This window comes from Phyllostomus hastatus, unplaced genomic scaffold (genome assembly GCF_019186645.2).
Source record: "Phyllostomus hastatus isolate PE091 unplaced genomic scaffold, TTU_PhHast_1.1 phas_contig_150, whole genome shotgun sequence".
In the NCBI taxonomy this organism is placed as follows: Eukaryota; Metazoa; Chordata; class Mammalia; order Chiroptera; family Phyllostomidae; genus Phyllostomus; species Phyllostomus hastatus.
Window position 1 is genome coordinate 20,140,851 of NW_025333611.1, and position 21,222 is coordinate 20,162,072.

The window sequence follows — 21,222 nt, forward strand, 5'->3', positions numbered from 1 at the left end:
TACTTCCTGTTGTGCTTGCGGCGCTGTGGGAGTTCTCTGGGCCTGGCTCACCCCCTCCTTCTCCTCCAGGCCTCTCATCGCACTTTCCCAAATATTTGTCCTGGCAGATAAGAGCCTGGTATTGGAACTGTCACCCGGAGGACAGGCCCTTAGGGCTGGCGGGCCCCTGGACACCATCCCTGCCCAAATCCCCTGTGTTGCTACACATACGGAGAAACTAAGACCCAGAGAGCGGTGGGGGCTCAGCCAGGGCCACCCGAGAGGTAGAGGCAGAGCAAAGAAGGGCCCAGGCTCCTTGAGGCTGAGCCTAGTGCGGCGGCGGGGAGGGGACCTGTGAGCACGAGGGCCCTCTTGGATATGGGACATGGATAGCCTTTGACTTCAGCTCCGTGGACACAAAGGCTGGGTGGCCCAGCCCGAGCTTGCTCTGCAGGACCCAGGTGCAGAGATGGGCCCTGGTACTGCCTCTGCCCACCCTGAGCCCTGACTGTCTCCTATTCAACTCCGCAGGACACCATGCTGCTTCTGAGTGCCATGCCAGCGCCTGTCCTCAGAGGTAGGTGGACTGGGCACGTGGGAAGGGGCCCTGGGGAGCCACTATGCAGGACCCTGGAGCTGGCAGAGGTGGTGCAAGCTGCACTGGGGCCTGAGAATCCAGGGGCGCTGCTCTGCTCTCGAGCCTCAGTGTCCTGCCCTTCCAGTGGGGCTCAGTGAAGACCCCCTTCCACTGCCCACCCACAGCTCACAAACCTCAGCACATTCCCTGCCTGCCCGCAGCCGTCAGCTCGTATCCTCTGTTGGTCTTCCACACCCCGTGCCCCTCCCCAGGTGTTCCCACCCCACTCATTCAGAGTCACTCCAGCCTCCTGTCTGTCCCCAGCACTCCCTGGTGTTGGTCTGGCTGGTCTGCTTCCAGTCTGGGACTCCCCTCCCCCACCTGGACTCCTCATTGGCTGTGGACCCCCAGGTCCTAGCTGGGCTTCTCTCAGCACACCCTTCCCTCACTCCTGCCTGGTACATGCACTCTGCTGTCCTGGGCAGCTGACTAGGCAACCAGTGGTCATTGGCAAGCTGAGGGTGGCTGATTGGCTTTGCTGAGCACTGACCGGTCTGGGGGAATGGGGGGCCATGGCTTACAGAATCCTCCCCTAGGGGATATCAGCAGGGGAAGTGGAACCAATCACTTGACAACCCCCCAACCCCAGTCCCTTTGAGTCCCCAGGGGCCTCAGCATCTCTCCTGCTCCCATCCACCCCGCTCTGAGCCACCTTGCCCCACCCTCCCCAACAGGGCCACCTCTGGGCTTTGGGCAGAACCTGGGCAGCTGGGGCGGCTGTAGGGATGAGGCTCAAAAGGTGACCTGGGAAATAATGCAGGAACTGGAGGCTGGGAATTGCTTCCCGAGGATTTCCTGATGCCTTTGTGAGAGAGAACATGCCCCCAGCCTGTGCACAGCCCGCTGCAGGGCTCCGAGGCTGGGGTCCAGCAGGCCCTGGGGGAGGGGGGCTGGGTGCTGAGTCTGGATTCAGGGGGGTGTGTTTCTCCAGGGCTGTCGCCCCCCAGGGTCAGCTCTGGGGACAGGTGTGGAGGTTCCTGCGCTCTGACATCTGACGCCTCCTCTCCTGTAGGCCGGGTGCTGCCCCTGCTGCTGCTGCCGCTGCTGCTGCTGCTGCTGGAACTACAGATGGTCTCAGGCTTAGTCATCACACCTCCGGGGCCGGAGCTTGTCCTCAACGTCTCCAGCACCTTGGTTCTGACCTGCTCGGGTCCAGATCCGGTGGTGTGGAAACGAATGTCCAAGAGGCCCCCACAAGAGATGGCCATGACCCCGGATGGCAATTTCTCCAGCATCCTGACACTGACCAATGTCACTGGGATAGACACAGGGGAATACCTGTGTGCCTATAATAACTCCCATGAGCTGGAGGCTGAGGAGCAAAAACGGCTCTACATCTTTGTGCCAGGTGAGGCCCCAGCCCGTGCTCAGTCCCTTACTCCCCTTCTCCACGGCGGGCGTCCAGCCGGGGAAGCTCAGGGAGTGCCGTAGTGACAGGGTAAAGCACTGCCAGCTGAGAAACGCAGATGAACTGAGGAACCCAGCCTGGCTCAGTCCAAGAGTACGTTCCCTTCCACCCCTTGGGGTGAACATCTACCTGCTTCCTGCCAACCCACCCCACTCCTGGCTCCCAAGAACTCTGCTTCCCCAGCTGGTTCCAGTATGCTCCCTCTTGGCCCCTACATCCCATTGTCCCCATTCTCCAAGCTCCAGGTACCAGCTGCCCTTCAACTTGGGGCTTTCGCGCCCCAGGGCTGCCCATAGCAATGTAAACACTAGATGGGACCTCTGAGAGCATGCTCGCTCTGTAATGGGAGGGCTGAAGGCCGGGAAGGGGGAGGGGCCTGCTGAAGGCCACTCCGCAGTTCAGAGGAATGCTGGAAACCCAGCTCCCCCTGACCTTCATTTTTGTCCCCCCCTCCCCCGGCAGATCCCACCGTGGGCTTCCTCCCTGTCCCTTCCGAGGAATTATTCATCTTCCTCACGAAAGAAACTGAGATCACCATTCCGTGCCGAGTGACGGACCCGCAACTGGTGGTGACACTGCATGAGAAGAAGGTGGATGACCCACTGCCTTTCCCCTACGACCACCAGCACGGCTTCTCCGGGACCTTTGAGGACAAGACCTATGTCTGCAAAACCACCATCGGGGACAGGGAGGTGGATTCCGAGCCCTACTACGTCTACAGCCTCCAGGGTGAGCCCCCCTTCTGGCCCGATGCTCAGCAGAGGCAGGTGTGACCGTTCCCAGAGGTCTAGCCCTTTCCAGCTCACCGAGGGTGCCGCTCCATCTCTCACTGGGTCCTCACTACAGCCTTGGAAGGCGGGTCATGTTTCTCCATTTTACAGATGAGGAAGCTGAGGCTCAGAAAGGGGACGGAATTTGCCCAAGGTCATGGGCAGAGCTGGGCTGTGTGGAGTGGTGGGCAAAGGCACAGGCGCTGGATCTCAGCTCTGCCACTTCCTGCTCCAGTGGCCCTGCACAGGCACACAGTCTCTCTCAGCCTGCTGCTGCTTCTGCTGTGAATGGGAACACTGACTCCCTGCCTCAGGGGGTTATTGCAAAGATCACATGAAACAGAAGATGGGGGGGATCTGGTACACGGTTATGCTCAACACGTTTCCCCTGTACTTGGGTGTGTGGAGAGTACTTTGGTTCCCAAACTGTGGTCCCTTGTGGAAGGCCAGGTCCATGTGGACAGAAATTTTGTCTTCTGCGTTCACCGCTCAAGCCCCAGTGCCTAGAATGGTACTTGGCATGGAGTAAATATTTAATGAATGTTTGTTGAACCAATGAGTCTTCCACACCAGTCGCCCCTTCCCTCTCTGGACCCTGACCCCACCCCCAGCCCGAAGTGCTGGTAGCTGGTGGCGACTTCCTCAGACCTAAGCCAGCCTCTCTCCCCCAGCGTCGTCCATCAACGTCTCCATGAGTGCAGTGCAGACGGTGGTTCGCCAGGGCGAGAACATCACCATCACGTGCGTGGTGACTGGGAACGAGGTGGTCAACTTCGAGTGGATGTACCCCCGCGAGGAGGTAATGCTGGGACGGGGGTGGGCGCAAGGGCCAGGCAGGGGTGGATATCTCGCCTGGCAGCCTGACTTTCCGGACGCTTCCTGATGTGGGGGACGCGCCCCGCCTGTCCCCACAGAGTGGGCGGCGAGTGGAGCCCGTGACCGACTTTGACACCCCCTTCTACATCCGCTCCACCCTGCACATCCCCAGCGCTGAGCTGGGCGACTCGGGGACCTACATCTGCAATGTGTCAGAGAGTGTGTACGACCACCAGGACGAAAAAGCCATCAATGTCACCGTGGTCGGTGCGTGCCTGGGGCTCAGCCCCAACCCTCACTCTGAGCCGGGTCCACGCCCTGTCATAGCCCCGGGGTATCGTCAGCCGCAGGTCCGTCCAGCTCCAGTCTCGCTGCCAACCTGGGCTGCATTTTCGGGAGAAACCCAAACCAAAACGCAGGGCCAACCCCAAATCCAACCTTAACCCCATCTAGACCCTCCTTCTAGCCAGAACCCAGGCCCCAACCCAATTTCTGATCCTAGCTTGCATCCCAGGCTTAGGCAGCCCCATCCCCAAAGTCCACCAGGCTGCAACTCACCTCAGCCACATCCCTGGGCCAGAACACGCCCAAGAACTACAGTTCTAGCCTCAATCTCAAACCTGGACTGCAAACCATATCAGCTCCAAATTCTGCCCAGGCCCAGCCCCAGCCCCAGCCCCAGCTTCAGCCCCAGATCCAGCAGTTCTCAAAGCCTAACAGCCTGCCTCCAGAAGCCCCGCCCCACGAGGCACTGTCCCATTGGTGGCCGGGTATAGCCCCGCCCCTGACAGTCGCCCCTTGCAGAGAGTGGCTACGTGCACTTGCTGAGGGAGCTGGACGCTGTACAGTCTGCGGAACTGCACCGGAGCCGGACACTGAAGGTGGCGTTCGAGGCCTACCCACCGCCCACTGTCAAGTGGTTCAAGGACAACCGCACTCTGGGCGACTCCAGTGTAGGCGAGATTGTCCTGTCCACGCGCAATGTGTCGGAGACTTGGTGAGCAGCCGCCTGCCCACTCCATTCTTGAAGTTATGGGCACAGCCACCAAGCAGTCCACAGCCTTCAGCTGCTTAACAAAAACTAGGCCCTTCTTTCCTGAGAGCTTACTATGCACCGGGCGCCCTTCCAGGGGCCGTGCCAGGCCCACGGACGCTGCAGAGAACAGAGCACACAGTCCCGTGCCTCCTAGAGCTTCCTGTCTAGCAGGGAAACCAGGCACTGGTCAGAGTACCACCAGGATGTTTAACTGTCCTTGTGATGGCTGGAGGCATCGGGAGGCAGCGGAAAAGCAGGATGGTTGGGAAGGAGGGTATCAGGCAGCCCACTGACCCCTGTGCATCGGTGGTAGCCCACTGGTACCCGATGTTAGGATTAAGGTGTGTCAGGCCTTTCTGAAGGAGAAGAGATTTGGAGGAGAGGGGAAATGGTGCTGTCCCTTCTTCCCCACCCCCGTTGTCCCTCCTACCCGGTCTCTTGGCTCAGTGGAGCTGCCTATGGCTGGGGATCCAGGAGACTAAACCTACCAGTGTGAGTCCCAGCTCCGCTACTGACTCTGTGACCTTGGCAAGCCCCTTGCCCTCTCTGGGCCTTGCTTTCCCTGTCTGTAGAGGAGGGAGGGGAGGGCATGCGAGTTCTTCCAGCTCTGACGGCTGGGTCTCCCGGCCTGGCCTGCCCCCCAGGTACGTTTCAGAACTGACGCTGGTGCGGGTGAAGGTGGCTGAGGCCGGTTTCTACACCATGCTGGCCTCCAACGAGGACGATGAGCTCCAGGTCTCCTTCCAGCTGCAAATCAACGGTGAGCAGCCCTCCATCCTGCTTTTCTTCCCCTCCCCTCCCACTCCCACTTCCTCTCCCTGCCTACTTGGCCCACCCACCCACAGGAGGAACAGGGGAGGGAGCCCGGGACTCAGGAGACTGGGTGCTAGTCCTAGCTCCAACACTGGCCCCCTGCTCTATTCATACCCTGTCTCGGGCCTCAGTTTCCCCAGACGTACAAGGTGGCCATTGGGCTAGACTAGTGTTTCCCAAACCTCAGTCATTCCTGTGCCAATGCCACGGTTTTTCCTTGTCACTCACCACTTGAACCGCACCACTAATTAAATAGATGTTTACTGAACAGCCACAGTGCACCAGGCTGCTCAAGGTCCTTGAGGCCCTGCCTTCCTTAGCGCAGCCTAAATCCCAGTGCCGGAAGACAAATGTTGGGCAGCAGCGGTAAAGTCCCCAGCCAATTCTGTAGGAGGTTAGAAGGTAACAAGTGCCTTGAAAGAGAAAGAAAAAGCTTTGGAGTGGGGTGGGGGAGGATCGGGAGTTCTGGGGGCAGGGACGGTGAGGGCTGTACTTTTCAATAGCGGGGATGGGGTGGCCTCACTGAGGTGACATTTTCGGGAGGACGTGAAGAAGGCGAGGGCATTATTCCAGTGGTCATTTGGGAAAAGGGCATCCCAGGCAGCCTGAGGCAGGAGTGATGGCAGGAAGGACCGAGTGGCTGGAACAGTGTAATGGGGGCGGGGAGGGAGGGAGATGAGGTCATACCTGGGACAGGGCAGTTAGGGGCTGGGTGGGTGGGGACGGATCGTGGAAGTCCTCGTGGGCTCCTGGATGGACATTGGCTCTTGCTGCGGCTGCAGTGAAGTCACTGCAGGGCTTTGAGCCGAATGTCATGATAATGACTTACTGTTTTGTCAGTAGACTTTCTAAAAATTCAGTTTGAAAGAGAATTTAACCTCTCAATCGTAGATGGAAAATCACTGTTACGTGTCATAAATATAAAGCACCCACTAAAATAAACTCCAAGACAACAGAACAGTGCTGTTAAACTCCAGCTCCACGCTCTTTCTGGCCTTCCCAGGGCCTGATCCAGAGGCCGCTCTGGCTTTGTTAGAAGGGGAGATTAGCAAGCCTCAGAAAGGTGTTAAAGACCGACCAGTCCCCTGCTGAGGCGTTCCCTTTGAAGTACCCAGAAGGGGAATCCGCCAGTTTTCACAAGGTGATTCCTGGCATTTAATGCTCACCTGCAGCCTGCAGCTCCCCTCCCCCATCCAGGGAAGACTCTAGGCCGCGTCCTCCATCCACCAGGGTCTTCCTCACTCGCTGTCTGTTCTGACCTTTCCTCCTCCCTGCCCCATGTCGTCGCCATGCAGTGCCTGCCCGTGTGCTGGAGCTGAGCGAGAGCCATCCTGCCGATGGGGAGCAGACAGTCCGCTGTCGCGGCCGGGGCATGCCTAAGCCGCACCTCACCTGGTCTACTTGCCGTGACCTCAAAAGGTGAGAGAACACCTGCCTCAGTCTCCTAGTGTACCCACAGCGGGCTGGAAGGACCCTTTGAAGGTCATCTAGTCCAGCCCCTTCCTCTGAGCACAGTGCTCCAGGCTAGAGTCACATTCTAGAAGATATGGCCTCGCGGAGATGCCCTGCATGATCTAAACTACCCCCTTTCCTCGCCTTCACTCAGGGTCAGGGGGAACGGATTTTGCGAATCAGGCTTCTCAGTTGTGGGGTAGGAGCTCCCCCTGCTGGTCAGTTTGGGGACTGCAGGAGAACCAGCTCAGGACCTGGCGGTGGGAAGTAGCCTGCTTTTGGCCTCAGTTTCCCCGCCTGCAGAGGGCAGGGACTGGAAACTGACGGGGCTGGCTCATTGTACAGATGTCCGCGCGAGCTTCCTCCCACGCCGCTGGGGAACAGTTCCGAGGAGGAGAGCCAGCTGGAGACAAACGTGACGTACTGGGTGGAGGAGCAGGAGTTCGAGGTGGTGAGCACACTGCGCCTGCGCCGCGTGGATCAGCCACTGTCCGTGCGCTGCACGCTGCGCAACCTGCTGAGCCTTGACGTGCAGGAGGTCATCCTGGTGCCACAGTGTGAGTCATCAAGACTTAATGGCCCCCAGTGACCCCTCCTTCCCACCTCGAGCCTGCCATACTCTTGACTGTGTGCCCACAGCAGGCCAGAGTTAGCACGTCCATGAGCACCCAGGAGCCTTGTCAAAGCCGCCAGAGTATGGCCCCACACACTTACGCAACAACACAATACTGGCACACGTGCACATCCACAAGTGTACGTGTATAAACCATGGCTATGACTAACACTGTCTCCTTATGCCCATATATGTCCAGTGTGCATATGTCCTGAGCCACGTACGTGAGCATGCCCGATCCTTGGACATGAGTGTAAACCCTGCAGATGTGGATTTGTAAGCCACATAATAAGGAATGCACAATCCTCAGACACTTGTGTAAACCCATGAGTATATGTCTATGCATGTACATGCAGGTGCACAATCCCCAGACAAGTGTGTCAATGATACATGTACAATTCCTGTGCATGTGTGTAAACTGGCATGGGGCTTGTCTGTAAGCGTGGAGAGGATAGGTGAGCCACGGCCCAGCCGCCAGGAGCTTGCATCTGGTCTGGAGCTATGGCAGACAGGCCACTCCGAGCCCTGCAAGAGCTGAAGGGATAGGGAGGTCCATAGTGATTTGAGTGGGGGTGGGGGCAGGGCGGGGGGGGGCGGGGAGTTACTGAAGGGCATGGAGTATTTGTGGAAGAGGCTGAAGTTGTGGCCCAGAGGGAGAGGCTGAGGGTCTGACATTGTAGGCTGTGGAGGGGAGTGGGAGGGGGCTTCCGTTCCGGGCAGGATGGGCAGACAAAGACTGGTGGTACCGAGTGGAAGGGAGAAGGCAGCGGCCAAGTGCCCTGTTGGCTCACGGCTGGCTCTTGTCTCTGCCTGCAGCCCTGCCCTTCAAGGTGGTGGTGATCTCAGCCATCCTGGCCTTGGTGGTCCTCACGATCATCTCCCTCATCATCCTCATCATGCTCTGGCAGAAGGTAAGCCCCACCCTAATGGACACAGACCCACATATCAGCCCATCATTGTTTTGTACGGACCCCCCACTGTCCTTGAACCCTGCAGGAGTTCAGGCGTACAATGATGTAGGGTGATGCTGGATGTCTGAGCTGCCTCCATCCCCAGCAGCCTAGTCCAGGCCATCAGGGTACCCTATCTACACTGTTCCCCTGTCTGGGTCCTACCCTGACAGCATCGCTGCCCTTCCCAGACACAGGGTATGCCTTCCCCAGTGCCAGTGATTCCCAAACCAAGGCATCTTCTGACATTTAACATTTTCACAGTGCATTTTTTAATTGAGTCTATTGGGGTGACACTGGTTAATGAAATCAAACAGGTTTCAAGTGTACAACTCTGTAACGCATCATTTGCACACTGTGTCATGTGCTCACCACTGAGAGTCAAGTCACTCTGACCTTCCCAGGAGACTGTGTGGGCCCCAGGATTCTTCCAGCTCTTACCCCAGAGACTCCTGGATCCTATCACACTGCATTAGAATCCTATTCACCTGTCATTTCCACGTTCTCTTCTGAGATTTCCCAATTCTATGCTTCTGACATGTTAGGATTCCTGAATTAGGGTTGCAGTACCCTGTAGTCTATCTCTCTAAGTTTCCAGTGCATTGATTCCAGCACCTCATAGTTTCACCATCTTATGGTCACATCTTTCTGAGATTCCCGAGATTCCTGACGTGACTCACCCAGCGTGGAGAGGGGCTGTCCACACCCAGCAGAGTGCCCCTGCCTTGTGTTACTTTCTGGGGTGGCGTGTTCCTCTATTCCCACCCGAGGAGCAGCTGGGGCTCTAGGAGAAGCTGGGGAGGAGGTTCTCAGGAGCTGGGCCCTCGGCTGTCAGCCACTCGTCAGCCGCTCCCTGGCTGGGGCCCCCTGGCATCTGTACCTACTGAACCCATGAAGGCCTTGGCTCTATCGAGAACTTGCTGTGTGACTTCACCTATGCACCTGTCTCTGTCTGGGACTCTGGGTCCCCTGCCCCAACTGTTCCATAAGGGACTGGACCTAGTGGGCCTCAAGACGCCCCTGGTGACCCACCCCTGGTCTTGGCCCGCAGAAGCCCCGCTATGAAATCCGATGGAAGGTGATTGAGTCTGTGAGCTCCGACGGCCATGAGTACATCTACGTGGACCCCATGCAGCTGCCCTACGACTCCACCTGGGAGCTGCCGCGGGACCAGCTTGTGCTCGGTCAGTCTGGGGGGCCTCACACGGCAGTGTGTGGGCTTCAGGCAGCGGGTGGGCCATCTGAGGTCTGGTCCCAGCTTTGCCACGACCCGCTGTGAGACTTAGGGCCCGTGTCTTGCCTTCTCTGGCCCCCATTCCCTTCCTTTGTATTGTGGGGACAAGGTGACCCCCAAGAATCATCCAGCATTAAGGTCCTATGATCCCATTACTCTGTGAGAGGGGACCCCTTGGTGACGAGAAAGGGCATCTTGACTGAGCGGGCCGAGTGCCAGGCCTGTGCTTGGCCCGGCTGGGAGGCCTACCAGTGCAGAGGAACTGTGCTCCCCTCTGGGGAGGGGGGAAGGCTTCCAGGGACTGAGGCGGTTCAGAAAGCGATAGCACTTACATGAGACACTACGGAGGGCCGTGAATGTAGGGGTCTCATTGGAGGAAACACCTTAAGTCCCAGGTGAGGGCTGAAGGATGTGTACCCTGACCCGAGAGAGGGTGGGAGGCAGACTGCTGGTGGGCCAGGAGCTGAGGGACCATCTCTACCCCAGGGCGCACCCTTGGCTCTGGGGCCTTTGGGCAGGTGGTGGAGGCCACGGCTCACGGCCTGAGCCATTCTCAGGCCACGATGAAAGTGGCCGTCAAGATGCTGAAATGTGAGTCCTGGGAGCACCCCCAACCCCTCCCCGCCCCTCCCCACACAGTCGGGCACTCCCAGAGCAGGCCAGGCCTGGCTCGGACTCGCTGGGCACAAGGAGTGTGGCCACCCCATAGCCAGCCCACGCCTCGTCTGCTCTGGGAAAGCGGCTCTGCCACCTTCCCTCTCCTCCAGCAGCCTCCTCCCCACCACCTTCCTCCCATCCTCTCTCCCCTCCCCCTGCATGTGGGTCCTTACCACCTTTGGCCACAAACTGGGGCAAAGGCAGAAGAGGCTCCAGTTGCGGCCTCCGCGGGGCCTCCGTGATGGGGCCAGGCCTGAGGCCCTCCCTTCCTCAGCCACAGCCCGAAGCAGTGAGAAGCAAGCCCTCATGTCAGAGCTGAAGATCATGAGTCACCTTGGGCCTCACCTGAACGTGGTCAATCTGCTGGGAGCCTGCACCAAAGGAGGTACAGATGCACTTGCCCAGAGGATTCTGGGAAATGCCAGTGGCCGGAGCTGGGCCCCTCTCCTCAGTCCAGGGACAGCAAGACACCCCAGCTGGAGTGTCTGCGCCCACCCCGTTCAACACCCTCGCTGTGCAGAGCCAGATGGGTGTGGGGTTTAGAAACTCACAGGGTCGCAGCAGGGCCAAGGCCAAAGGGCTGTCCCAGTCACCAGTGCCAGTGATTCCCAAACGGAGGCATCTTCTGACATTTAACATTTTCACAGTGCATTTTTGAACTGACTCTATTGGGGTGACACCGGTTAATGAAATCAAACAGGTTTCAAGTGTACGACTGTAACACATCATTTGCACACTGTGTCGTGTGCTCACCATGGAGACTCAGGTCTCCTCCATCCCCATTTACCCCCTCCCTGCCTCGGCCTTCTTCTGTCTCCCCCACCCCCTGTCCCTCTGGCAATCACCATACTGTTGCCTGCCTCTGTTTTTTTTCTGAATACACCCTAACAACTGTAATAAATGACAGCTTATGCCACACTGAGATGAGTTACGTCCCCACTACTGGAGACCAGCAGCCCACTCACCAGGAGCCGCCTTCATTCAGATCAGAGAGTAAAGTCTTTCTGACTAAGCGTGTTCATTTGAAGCTCTGGTTGCAAGTTAGGCTGTAAGTCTGAAAAAAGTAAATGTTATTGCCATTTACAGCTGCTTATTGTGAGATTTGGGATTTTCCTCAGTGTTATGCAACTGGAGCGAAATACAGAAGCGCACGCACACACAGGCTGTTTACACTCGCAGCCATCGCCCCGTTTCGCAATTCGTGTTTCTGTTGACCTCCTCAAGTTCCCACTGATTGACTTCAAGTTCATGAGTTGTATCTGAATTTGCACCACAACCTGAAAATAAATCATTGCCACGGTCTACTTTATATGCTGGGCTCTGAAACAGGCTTTGGTTTGAAAACCTATCAAACACACTGAGCGGAGCCGACAAAGGCACGATCCCATGAACGCCCAGGGCAGTCCTTTGCGGTGGGTGTTACTAGCCCCATTTAACAGACGTGGAAAGCAAGGCTCAGGGAAACTGAGTACTTTGCTCACGGTCACACAGGCAGGCAGGCAAAGAACCCAGGTTCGCCTGGAGCCAAAGCCTCTTTGCCATTCTAACAAGCTGCCCCTCCCGTGTGCAAGCCCATCATTAGCCCCGTGGCCCTGGTGGGAAGCCTGAGGCCTCCCCCGGACTGTCCCTGAGCTCGTCCCTTCGCAGGGCCCATCTACATCATCACCGAGTACTGCCGCTACGGCGACCTGGTGGACTACCTGCACCGCAACAAGCACACCTTCCTGCAGCACTACTCCGACAAGCACCGTCGGCCCAGCGCGGAGCTCTACAGCAACGCCCTGCCCGTCGGGGTGCCCCTGCCCAGGTGCCTGGAGGGGGGTGGGGATGTGAATCTTTGGGGAACCCCGAGGAGCAGCTGCTTGCCCCCTCCTTGTCCAGTCCAGGAGCTGAGGCCAGGGAGGGTGCAGTGGCTCTGTTTCACAAGTTAGTTCAAGACCTGGGGCTTGGCCACCCCACTGCCTTTCCATCCAGGAAAGACAGTAACCTGGATGATAATGTTGGGATTGGCTGCCACCTACTGGATGTCTGCAGCGTGGCAGGCCCTGTGCTGAGCACTCTGCCAGCGATCCCTGGATCCCTCTCACAGTCCCTACGTTTGGAGTTCTGGAGTTCCGTCTGGAGTTCCATAGGGAGCCCTTGGGGCTCTCCTGTCCGAAGCCTGAGTCTATGTTCTACTCCTCACCGTAGTTCCCACACCCTCTGCACAGCAGCCTCTGTGGTACCTGAAGGTCAAAAGAGCCCCTTTCTTCTTCTTTTCCAAAAATAACACTTGGTTCTTTTGCTGATTACAAAAGCAGTATGTATTTATTGCAGAGAGAAGAGTAACTTCAGAAAAGCATTAAAAGACAGTAAAACTCATCCCTGTCCTTCCCAACATGTTGCCCCATTTTCTTCCAGTCTCTCCCTAGAGAGACACGCAGACGCAGCCCTGCAGCTCCCCGGGGAGCTGGTGCTGCAGGCGGGCTTGAGGGCAACTCCCTGCTGGCTCTGGGTGGGGGCTGGGCACTCCCGGGGCCCCATGGCTGGAGGGTGCTGCAGGGGCTACCGAAAAACACCTCTGTCCACACCCTGCCTGGGGCCCTTGCCCTGGGGTGGAGTAGCTGCCCCTTGACCCAAGCTCTCTGAGGACACACTCTGGGTCTTGTGTTATCTCGGCCACCCCAGGACCCGGCTCAGGGCCCCACAGATCGGCTGACAGGGCTCTCCACGAGGTTGCTCACCTGACAGTGACACAGTGGAGGGAGATGAATCAGTGAGGCAGAGAAGGAACACCTGAGTGGCAGGGTCTTGCAGGCCCCGGGGGGTGAGCAGAGGGGCAGGAGGAGGGAAAGAAGGGAAGGCCTGTGACCACTCCTCCTGTGACATTCTTCTCACCCTCAGCCACATGTCCCTGCCTGGGGACAGTGACGGGGGCTACATGGACATGAACAAGGACGAGTCGGTGGACTATGTGCCCATGCTGGACATGAAAGGAGACATCAAGTACGCAGACCTCGAGTCCTCCAACTACATGGCTCCTTACGATAACTACGTCCCCTCCGGTGGGTGCCGCGTCCTCCCACCTGTGTGGCCCTCCTACCTGTGCCGTGACGCATTCTTTTCCAAGCCTCTCCTACACCCAGCTGGACGACAACCTGCGGTTGGGGGAGGTGGCCTCAGGCCCATTTTGTAGAAGCAGAAACTGAGGGTAGCCACCTGCCTTAAGTTGCTGTGTGGTGAAGCCCCGATAGGACCCCCAGTTTGGGGGGCGAGATGTACACTCAGCCCTCCTGGGGGGGGGGTTGGAGGGGGAGTGCCTGGCCTCCTGGGCCCGGAGGAGGCCCCAGGCTGATCTGGTGCCCCTGAAAAGCAGGCAGGCCAGGCTGAGCAAAGGTGGCCTGGGGCTGATGCTGAAAGTCTTTCTGGACAATGAAGGATCTGACAAAGTGGGAGAGGGTTAAGGCAGATATTTGGAAAGTGTTTCCTTTTTGGGGGAGACTTAGAGGACCAGGAGCCCCCTGTCTTGAACAGTTAGCGCCCCCAGGAGCCTGAGGGCCAGGGGAAACGCAAGGTGGTGGGTGACCTTCTGTCCTCCTCTAGCTCCCGAAAGGACCTGTAGGGCGACTTTGATCAACGAGTCCCCAGTGCTTAGCTACACGGACCTCGTGGGCTTCAGCTACCAGGTGGCCAATGGCATGGAGTTCCTGGCCTCCAAGAATGTACGTGTGTGGTCACAGTGGGCAGATTGACGTCGTGGGGCAGTGGGCCACCCAGCCAGCCAGCCAGGGTCCCCCAAGTGCACAGCTCCACATGCTAGCTCTGTCCCCTCTGGTCGTGAGGACCGTGAATTCCCTCACACCGTGTGACCCCCTCTCACCTGTGGGGCCCCTCACACCCGGACAGTGATTCGTTTTCCCCAAAGCACTTGATACGGAGGGTCTTCCCCACCACTGCCCCCAAGGCCTCAGCTTCCCTCACCCTCCATCCCTCCGCCCCGCCCCCAGTGTGTGCACCGAGACCTGGCAGCCAGAAACGTGCTCATCTGTGAGGGCAAGCTGGTCAAGATCTGTGACTTTGGCCTCGCTCGCGACATCATGCGGGACTCGAACTACATCTCCAAAGGCAGCGTGAGTACCTTCCCCTTCCCCGAGCGCCTCTGACCCCCCTGGTCAGCGTGACTTAGACTCGCAGGAGATGAGAATGGGGCTCCTGTGGCCCGACCTGCCCAGCGGTGACTGGCCCCGCCTGCCTGGCCACATGTGCAGGGACAGGAGGGGAGCCAGCAGCGGTGCATGGGGCAGGAGGGGCAGAGATGCTAAGACCTGAGGGGGTGAGCAGGGGCTCAGATTTGCTGGTAATGACAGGGGGCAAGGGGGCCGCTGTAAGGGTCCCTGGGAGTTTGGAGGGGAAGCAGGACAAACGTGTCACCCCAAACGGCAGCAGGCGGCAGAGGAAGAAGCCAAGGTGGCAGGCTGAGACAGATGGACAGATGGCAGGCAGTGTCTGGTTAAAATAGGACCGTGTTGCCTCCCATTCATGTCCCCACTGTCCGCACTGGGACAGGGAAGCCCAGAGCTGGAGGGACACTAGGCCGCAGAGATGGAAGGCAGCGAGGATCAGAGCTGGGTGGCACCTCCGCATGCCCCTGGCTCCCGCTCCCCTCTGCTGACTCGGTCAGGGGCCTCTGCTGGGGTCCGGAAAGGAAGCCTGTTCTGGGAGGAGCCTCAGACCCTGGGGTTACCGTGACCCCAGCTTGTGGGAAAAGAAACAGCCTCCTGATTCCCTGGCCAGCGCCGGGATGGGCACGGGGACCGTGTCCCAGCAGAAGCAGGCCCCCAGGGCTTAGGGAGTGGGAGAGAGTTGGGGTGGGAACTGCCAGGTCTCCCCGCTCCTGCCCAGGTGCAGAGTGGGGCTCAGCCCCGCCTCACACCCAGACCGTCTGTCCTCCCTCAGACCTTCCTGCCGCTGAAGTGGATGGCCCCCGAGAGCATCTTCAACAGCCTCTACACCACCCTGAGCGACGTGTGGTCCTTTGGGATCCTCCTCTGGGAGATCTTCACCCTGGGTATGCCTCCTTCCTCCCACAGTCCGCAGCAGCCTGGCACAGCACCCACCCGCACCACTCACACGACCAGCCGGTGGGGCTGTGCACAGACCCTGGGACAGGCATCGGGGCTCTGGTTCAAGACCCAGCCGTGCTGCTTTCTTACTGCTGTGTGTCCTTGGCAAGTCTCTTTCCCTCTCTGGGTCTCCTCACCTCCCATCTGAGGACTGAGGGGTTTGGACGGTGACATCTTCCGGTCTCTGACTCTGAGGAGAGTTTGTGGGATGCCCAGAGCCATGAAGAAGCCCACATTTCCCAATCCCAAGGCCACTGTCCCCTCAACCCAACCCCGGTGTGAGGGTTTCTCACCACTTTTTCAACGCCCCGAACCTGTGTATCTCTCCTCTTGTCTTTGCTCCCTGACAGGTGGCACCCCTTACCCGGAGCTGCCCATGAACGAGCAGTTTTACAATGCCATCAAGCGGGGTTACCGCATGGCCCAGCCTGCCCACGCCTCCGACGAGATGTGAGTGGTGCATTTGGGAGGACGTTTTGGGTGCAAACGATACACGCCCAACTGCAGCAGCTTCAGCCAACAAGAGACTTATCAGTTCAGAGACCTATACAAATCTCGGCATGGCTGGCTTTAGATGTGCAGCTGATTCAGCAATCAGCAATCTCTGCTTCTACCCCTGGGCTGTGCTCTCCTCTGTGCCGGCCTCATATGCAGCCTGGCACTGCCCAGTGGCTGTGTCCTAGCTGCTTTCACCATAGCCCCAGCAAAAGGCCCAGAGCTGACTGTCATGGTTTCCCTGGGGTCGCGTGATCACCCAGAACCAGCCACTGAGCTGAGGGGATGCAAACCCCTCCTGGCCAGACCTGGGCCATGTGCTTACCCCGGTGTGGTCAACCCCTCGAACCACTGAGCTGGGGGTGGGGAAGGGCTTCCCAAGAGGATATCCAGGTGTATGATGGGAAAACAGCACCTACTCATCCTGCTTCTGTAAGCCCTTTCATTGCTTACCCTGCTCTGGGGGGGGCGCGGGGCTGTCGCCTTCCCTCTGCACCTGGTGTCAGAGACCTTGACCCCCGTGTGCCTCTCCCCAGCTACGAGATCATGCAGAAGTGCTGGGAAGAGAAATTTGAGATTCGCCCCCCCTTCTCCCAGCTGGTGCTGCTTCTCGAGAGGCTGCTGGGTGAGGGTTACAAAAAGGTAGGTTGAGGCAGTGTGGGGGAGGGAAATGGAGAGTCCTGGTGCAGAAGTCGGACATTGTGTACAAGGCTTCGCGTGGCCTGTCGGCGTTTGAGGGACTGCCCTGTACCCTCTCTGGGCCTCTGTTTCTTCGCTGGTACTAGCCAGGGGTGGGCTGGAGCTGCGAGTCTAGTTTATTTCAGCAGCACAGAGTTTGGAGGTGAAATCCCACATAGAAGCAGATGGGTGTACAGAGGAGGAAGGGAGCCTGCAGCCCCCTTCAACCTGCCAGGTCTCGGGTCCCCTTCAGAGGGTGAACTTCCTGAGGCTGGGTCACTTCTGGGCTCTGACCAGAGAATGGAGCCAGCCGCCCGACACCCTCCCTGTGCAGGCCTGGATCGGGGAGCCCTTCTCCACGGGCACAGACACCGCCCTTCCCCTTGGCCCGTCCCTGCCTCGGCCCCCACCCCAGCCCCTGCCCCAGGTCTGCTTCTGGCTCTGGGACCAGTGAGACAGGGTGGAGCTGTCACCGTTTGGTAGCGAGGCCCCCGCTGAAGGGGGCTGAGGTAGGATGAAAGCACAGACCCGCCTGGTCTGAAGTGGGTGGAATGTTAGGGTGTTGGGTGCTGGTCCACCGACTGGTCCCTGCCTGGGTGGCCCTAAGCCTGCCTTGTCTCGTGAGGCAGTGCCAGGGGGGAGGGCAGTCCCGCTGCGTGGCTTTGGGTGACGGTCCTCCCTCTCGGAGCGCCAGTTGCCTGATTTGCACAGGACTCGGGGTGCCGGGTCAGAGTCTAACTGCCGGACGGCCCCTAAAGGCTTCTCTGATCTGGCCTCCCCTGTTTCCCGGTGCTCTCCGCCCCTCGGAGCAGAGGTACCAGCAGGTGGATGAGGAGTTTCTGAGGAGCGACCACCCCGCTGTCCTTCGGTCCCAAGCCCGCTTGCCTGGCTTCCATGGCCTCCGGTCCCCTCTGGACACCAGCTCAGTGCTCTACACTGCCGTGCAGCCCAACGAGTGCGACAACGACTACATCATCCCCCTGCCCGACCCCAAGCCTGAGGGCACCGACGAGGGCCCGCTGGAGGGTTCCCCCAGCCTGGCCAGGTAGCCACTGTGGCCCGGGTGTGCCAGTGTGCGCAGTGCATGCGTGTGTGTGTGTGTGTGTGTGTGTGTGTGTGACCTGCCTTAGAAGTAAATTGCCTAGAGTGAGCACTTATTCCTGCCAGTGAGTAGAAGAGAGAATTGAACTCACTTGACCTCTGACGCCCTCACGTGCAAAGGGCAGGGTGGTGAGAGAAAGACTGGGCTGGGACTTACCTGCAGTGTGCAATAGCTGTTTCCCGTAAAGGAGCCCTCCTGGGCCACTGCTCTCCCCCATCTCTGGGAGAAGAGGAAGAAACCCAGTTCACACCCCAGCACCCCACGTGTTACCACAGGTCATCGCCAGCCCCTGGCCTGTGTGCCCCGCCTTGGGGCCCCAGGGAGCTGACATGTGGCAGAAGGCAGAGGGGCCTCCAGGAGCGCAGGCCAGAATTCAGACTGGGAAGGAGGTTCCTGCTTTACTTTGCCTGGGAATACGGTGAAGTTCGAGCATGGGGAGGAGTTTGGTAGAAGCCCCAGCTGTTGCCTGGACTTGATGTTTAGACAGGGTGCCCCACCTTGGCTAGAAAGAATGGGTCTCCATGAGGCCAGATCAGGTCCCCCCTCCCCCGAAAAACAAGACCCGGCCCGTGGTGCAATGGCAGGAGCCCCGCTGAGGTTCCAGCTGCAGCTCTGCTGGGAGACGTGCCAGGTGCCTTCTTGCTCTGCGCGCTGACTGGGAGCACAGCACAGCCAGGACTCGGGAGGCCCCAAAGGCCCTCCCAGCCCGTGCAAGCCGCTGATACTCCGGCTCCAGGAAGACCGTGTGCAGAGGGGTCACGCGCAGGGTTCAAACAGCCCGGGGTGTGAAGGCGGGCCCTGATGCGTGCTCTCAGACAAGTTCCCCTCTCTGGACTTCAGTTTCCTCATCTGTAAATAAAAACACCAGAGTACTTCAGTTCGGAGGGTGTTGGGAGGGTGAAGTAAGGCAGCGTAAACCCTCGGGAGTGCAGGAGATGGAGACGCTGATGCGTGAGGGGTACGCTGTGGGCCCCCTGGATCTGCTGTGAAGTCTCAGCTCCTACACTCACCCGCTGTGTGGCTCAGGACAAGGACATAACCTCTCTGGGCTGCACCTTCCCCACGATGCCCGCCTTGCCTCGTCTTCACAAGGACTGAATGGGGCGCAGTGTGCCGGGTCGGACGTACACAGGGCTCCTGGTGAATGGCATTGCTGCTTCACTGTGGTTCCCTCCCAACCTCTCACTCACTTGCCTTCTCCCTCCAGCTCTACCCTGAATGAAGTCAACACCTCCTCGACCATCTCCTGCGACAGCCCCCTGGACCCCCAAGAGGAACCAGAGCCAGGGCCCCAGCCCGAGTCCCCGGTGGAGCTGGTGGCAGAGCCGGAGTGGCTGCCGGACCCAAGCGGCCCTGAGCCCCGGGCTGAGGCAGAAGACAGCTTCCTGTAGGGGGCTGGCCCCCACCCTGCCCTGCCCAAAGTGTCCCCTCTACCTCCCAGCACCCCGTGTCTCCCGGCCTGTCCTGCCCAGTCTCCTATCAGCCGGGCTGTCCCCATCGGCTGTCCCCTGTGGCAGGCTCTGGCCCCTGCCATGTCACACCCCAACCCCTGGGGCTGGCTTAGGAGGCAAGAGACCTGCAGGGGCCATGACCAGCCTCTGCCTCTGGGGAGGCCATGTGACTCGGAGCCAGGGTTCTCCCAAAGGACTCTGTTGCCCCATCTGTAAGATGGGAAAGTCGGGCTCAGTGGCCAACGGTTTGGGATTCTCCCCATGGCTGATAGGTGTGGAGCTTGGAATCCCTGGGGAGATTCTCTAGGTAGTTGAGGTAGTCAATGAACTTTATCCTGTTCAGCCGGCTAACCCTCAGGGAGCTGCAGCTCTCTCCTTGTGCTTTCCCTGCTTGGAAGCTGGGAAGGGGCCCTGGTATCCCTGGCTCCTGGCTGAGCTGGGGCCTGGCCTTGGGCAGTGCTGCCTCCTCCCCTCGATGTCTGCCTTTGCTCTCCCAGGCCCGGGCTGGCCTGGGCCGTCCGTGCTCCACTGATGCTCGGGGCGGAGCCCAGCCCAGGGCTCTCCCGCCTGCAGCCCCTGCCCCAGGCAGGTGGGGCGCACCTCCCTGTAAACAGTGCCCGTGTCCATGTCTCCCGGCTCCGTGAGCCCTGGGGTCTCTCCCCTCATCACTGCCAGTCTTAATTCCACCCACGAGTCTCCAGGGCCAGAGGCTCCACATCTGTGGGGAGTGCTTGGATATGTGTGTGTGAAGTGCCCACACGTGTGGGCCCATCTGTGGGTCATGTGTGCACTGGACCCACGGAGGCCTCACCCCCCAGGGGTGAGCCAGGGTTGGGGAGATTCCAGACCACAGGCCACACTTCAGGCATTCGGGAACTGTGCTCCCTCCCCAGGCCCCCGGCCAGTCCCCACAGGCCAGCTGCCCAAGCCTTGACACCAAGTGACAGCCAGTGTCCTAGAAAGCCCCAAGCAGCTGCCTCAGGGACACAGGAAGACCACAGGAGCCCTTCTGGAACCCACAATGACCTCGGGGGTGGTCCTGGGCCGAGGAGGCAGAGGGGGCACATCAGACCACCTGGTGCGCCTCCCATACCACCCACCACCTGCCGTCCAGGTCTGTGCCAAAGACAGTGGACAAGTGAAGGCCCCTGCGGGGCCCTAGAAATGGGAAGAAGCCTTGGATGGGGACCCTGAGAAAGGGGTGCAAGAGGTGGGTACTCAGAGCGTTGCCTGCTCACCTGCCAGCCGCCCCATGGGGTATGGCTGTGTCTCTGCCCAGGGCCGCTCAGCTCACTCTCCAGCAGCCCCCTAGCCCAGCGGGCACTGAGGTGCTGAGGGAGGGCTGTGGCCCAGACTGCTGGCAGGGCAGGGCTGGAAAGGGGGTGAGGGGGGGTCGGCCCCTCTGGATACCCGCCCCTTTGCTGGGTGGCACCTCCCTGCCCCAGGACCCGAGAAGCCTGGTTGAAGAGGGGACTGGGTTCTCACTACGGTACCAAAGATGTAATCACCTAGGTTTACAAGTATTTTTAGGACTCACATTAACTCACATTTATACAACAGAAGTGCTATTTTATATGCCATCAAAATTTCCTATCTGTGTACCTTTTTTTAAGGGGAAGATTTTAATATTAAACCCGGTGCTTCTCACAGACTTTTGTGGTCTCTGGCAGGGTGGGGCCCCTGTGCCTGGCTGGCAGCAGGAGTGGGGGGGTGCCGACAGGGCTCACCCCAGCCACAGGTCCCCCCCACGCAGGTCCCTTTAGCGCTGGGTCTGGTTTCCCTCTGTATGAGAGGGATTTCTGCACCCTGGATGCTGGGCTTCGGTTTTCCAAGTTGGGGAATGGGGAGGCTGCTGTGGCCCTGCAGGGGCCGGGCCCGGGGGTGGACAGGACTGTTCACAGGCTCAGGAGCCTGATCCCCTCCTGCCGCCCTGCCCACCGCGCTCCACCCTGTGCTTTGGTTTTGGCTGTTAAGCTGCCCCCCGCTGGCCCCCGCACCCTCCACTCTGCCTGTGGGCCAGACTGAGTCT

General features: G+C 59.3%; 1 protein-coding gene across 1 annotated transcript in view; it reads left to right on the forward strand.

Annotated features, from left to right (window-relative positions):
• PDGFRB (platelet derived growth factor receptor beta) overlaps positions 1 to 20,842 on the forward strand; it is a 36,473-nt gene extending 15,631 nt beyond the window's left edge. The window contains exons 2-23 of the mRNA XM_045821441.1: positions 511 to 556; positions 1,629 to 1,964; positions 2,487 to 2,753; positions 3,466 to 3,593; positions 3,709 to 3,877; positions 4,415 to 4,607; positions 5,291 to 5,406; positions 6,755 to 6,878; positions 7,257 to 7,468; positions 8,341 to 8,435; positions 9,526 to 9,658; positions 10,195 to 10,299; positions 10,640 to 10,750; positions 12,013 to 12,172; positions 13,249 to 13,409; positions 13,948 to 14,066; positions 14,352 to 14,474; positions 15,301 to 15,412; positions 15,818 to 15,917; positions 16,499 to 16,604; positions 17,453 to 17,685; positions 18,950 to 20,842. Of these exons, the coding sequence (XP_045677397.1) occupies positions 517 to 556; positions 1,629 to 1,964; positions 2,487 to 2,753; positions 3,466 to 3,593; positions 3,709 to 3,877; positions 4,415 to 4,607; positions 5,291 to 5,406; positions 6,755 to 6,878; positions 7,257 to 7,468; positions 8,341 to 8,435; positions 9,526 to 9,658; positions 10,195 to 10,299; positions 10,640 to 10,750; positions 12,013 to 12,172; positions 13,249 to 13,409; positions 13,948 to 14,066; positions 14,352 to 14,474; positions 15,301 to 15,412; positions 15,818 to 15,917; positions 16,499 to 16,604; positions 17,453 to 17,685; positions 18,950 to 19,133 (3,327 nt within the window). The 5' untranslated portion in view covers positions 511 to 516 and the 3' untranslated portion in view covers positions 19,134 to 20,842. The remainder of the gene's footprint in view (positions 1 to 510; positions 557 to 1,628; positions 1,965 to 2,486; positions 2,754 to 3,465; positions 3,594 to 3,708; positions 3,878 to 4,414; positions 4,608 to 5,290; positions 5,407 to 6,754; positions 6,879 to 7,256; positions 7,469 to 8,340; positions 8,436 to 9,525; positions 9,659 to 10,194; positions 10,300 to 10,639; positions 10,751 to 12,012; positions 12,173 to 13,248; positions 13,410 to 13,947; positions 14,067 to 14,351; positions 14,475 to 15,300; positions 15,413 to 15,817; positions 15,918 to 16,498; positions 16,605 to 17,452; positions 17,686 to 18,949) is intronic.
• The last annotated feature ends 380 nt before the right edge of the window (positions 20,843 to 21,222 follow it).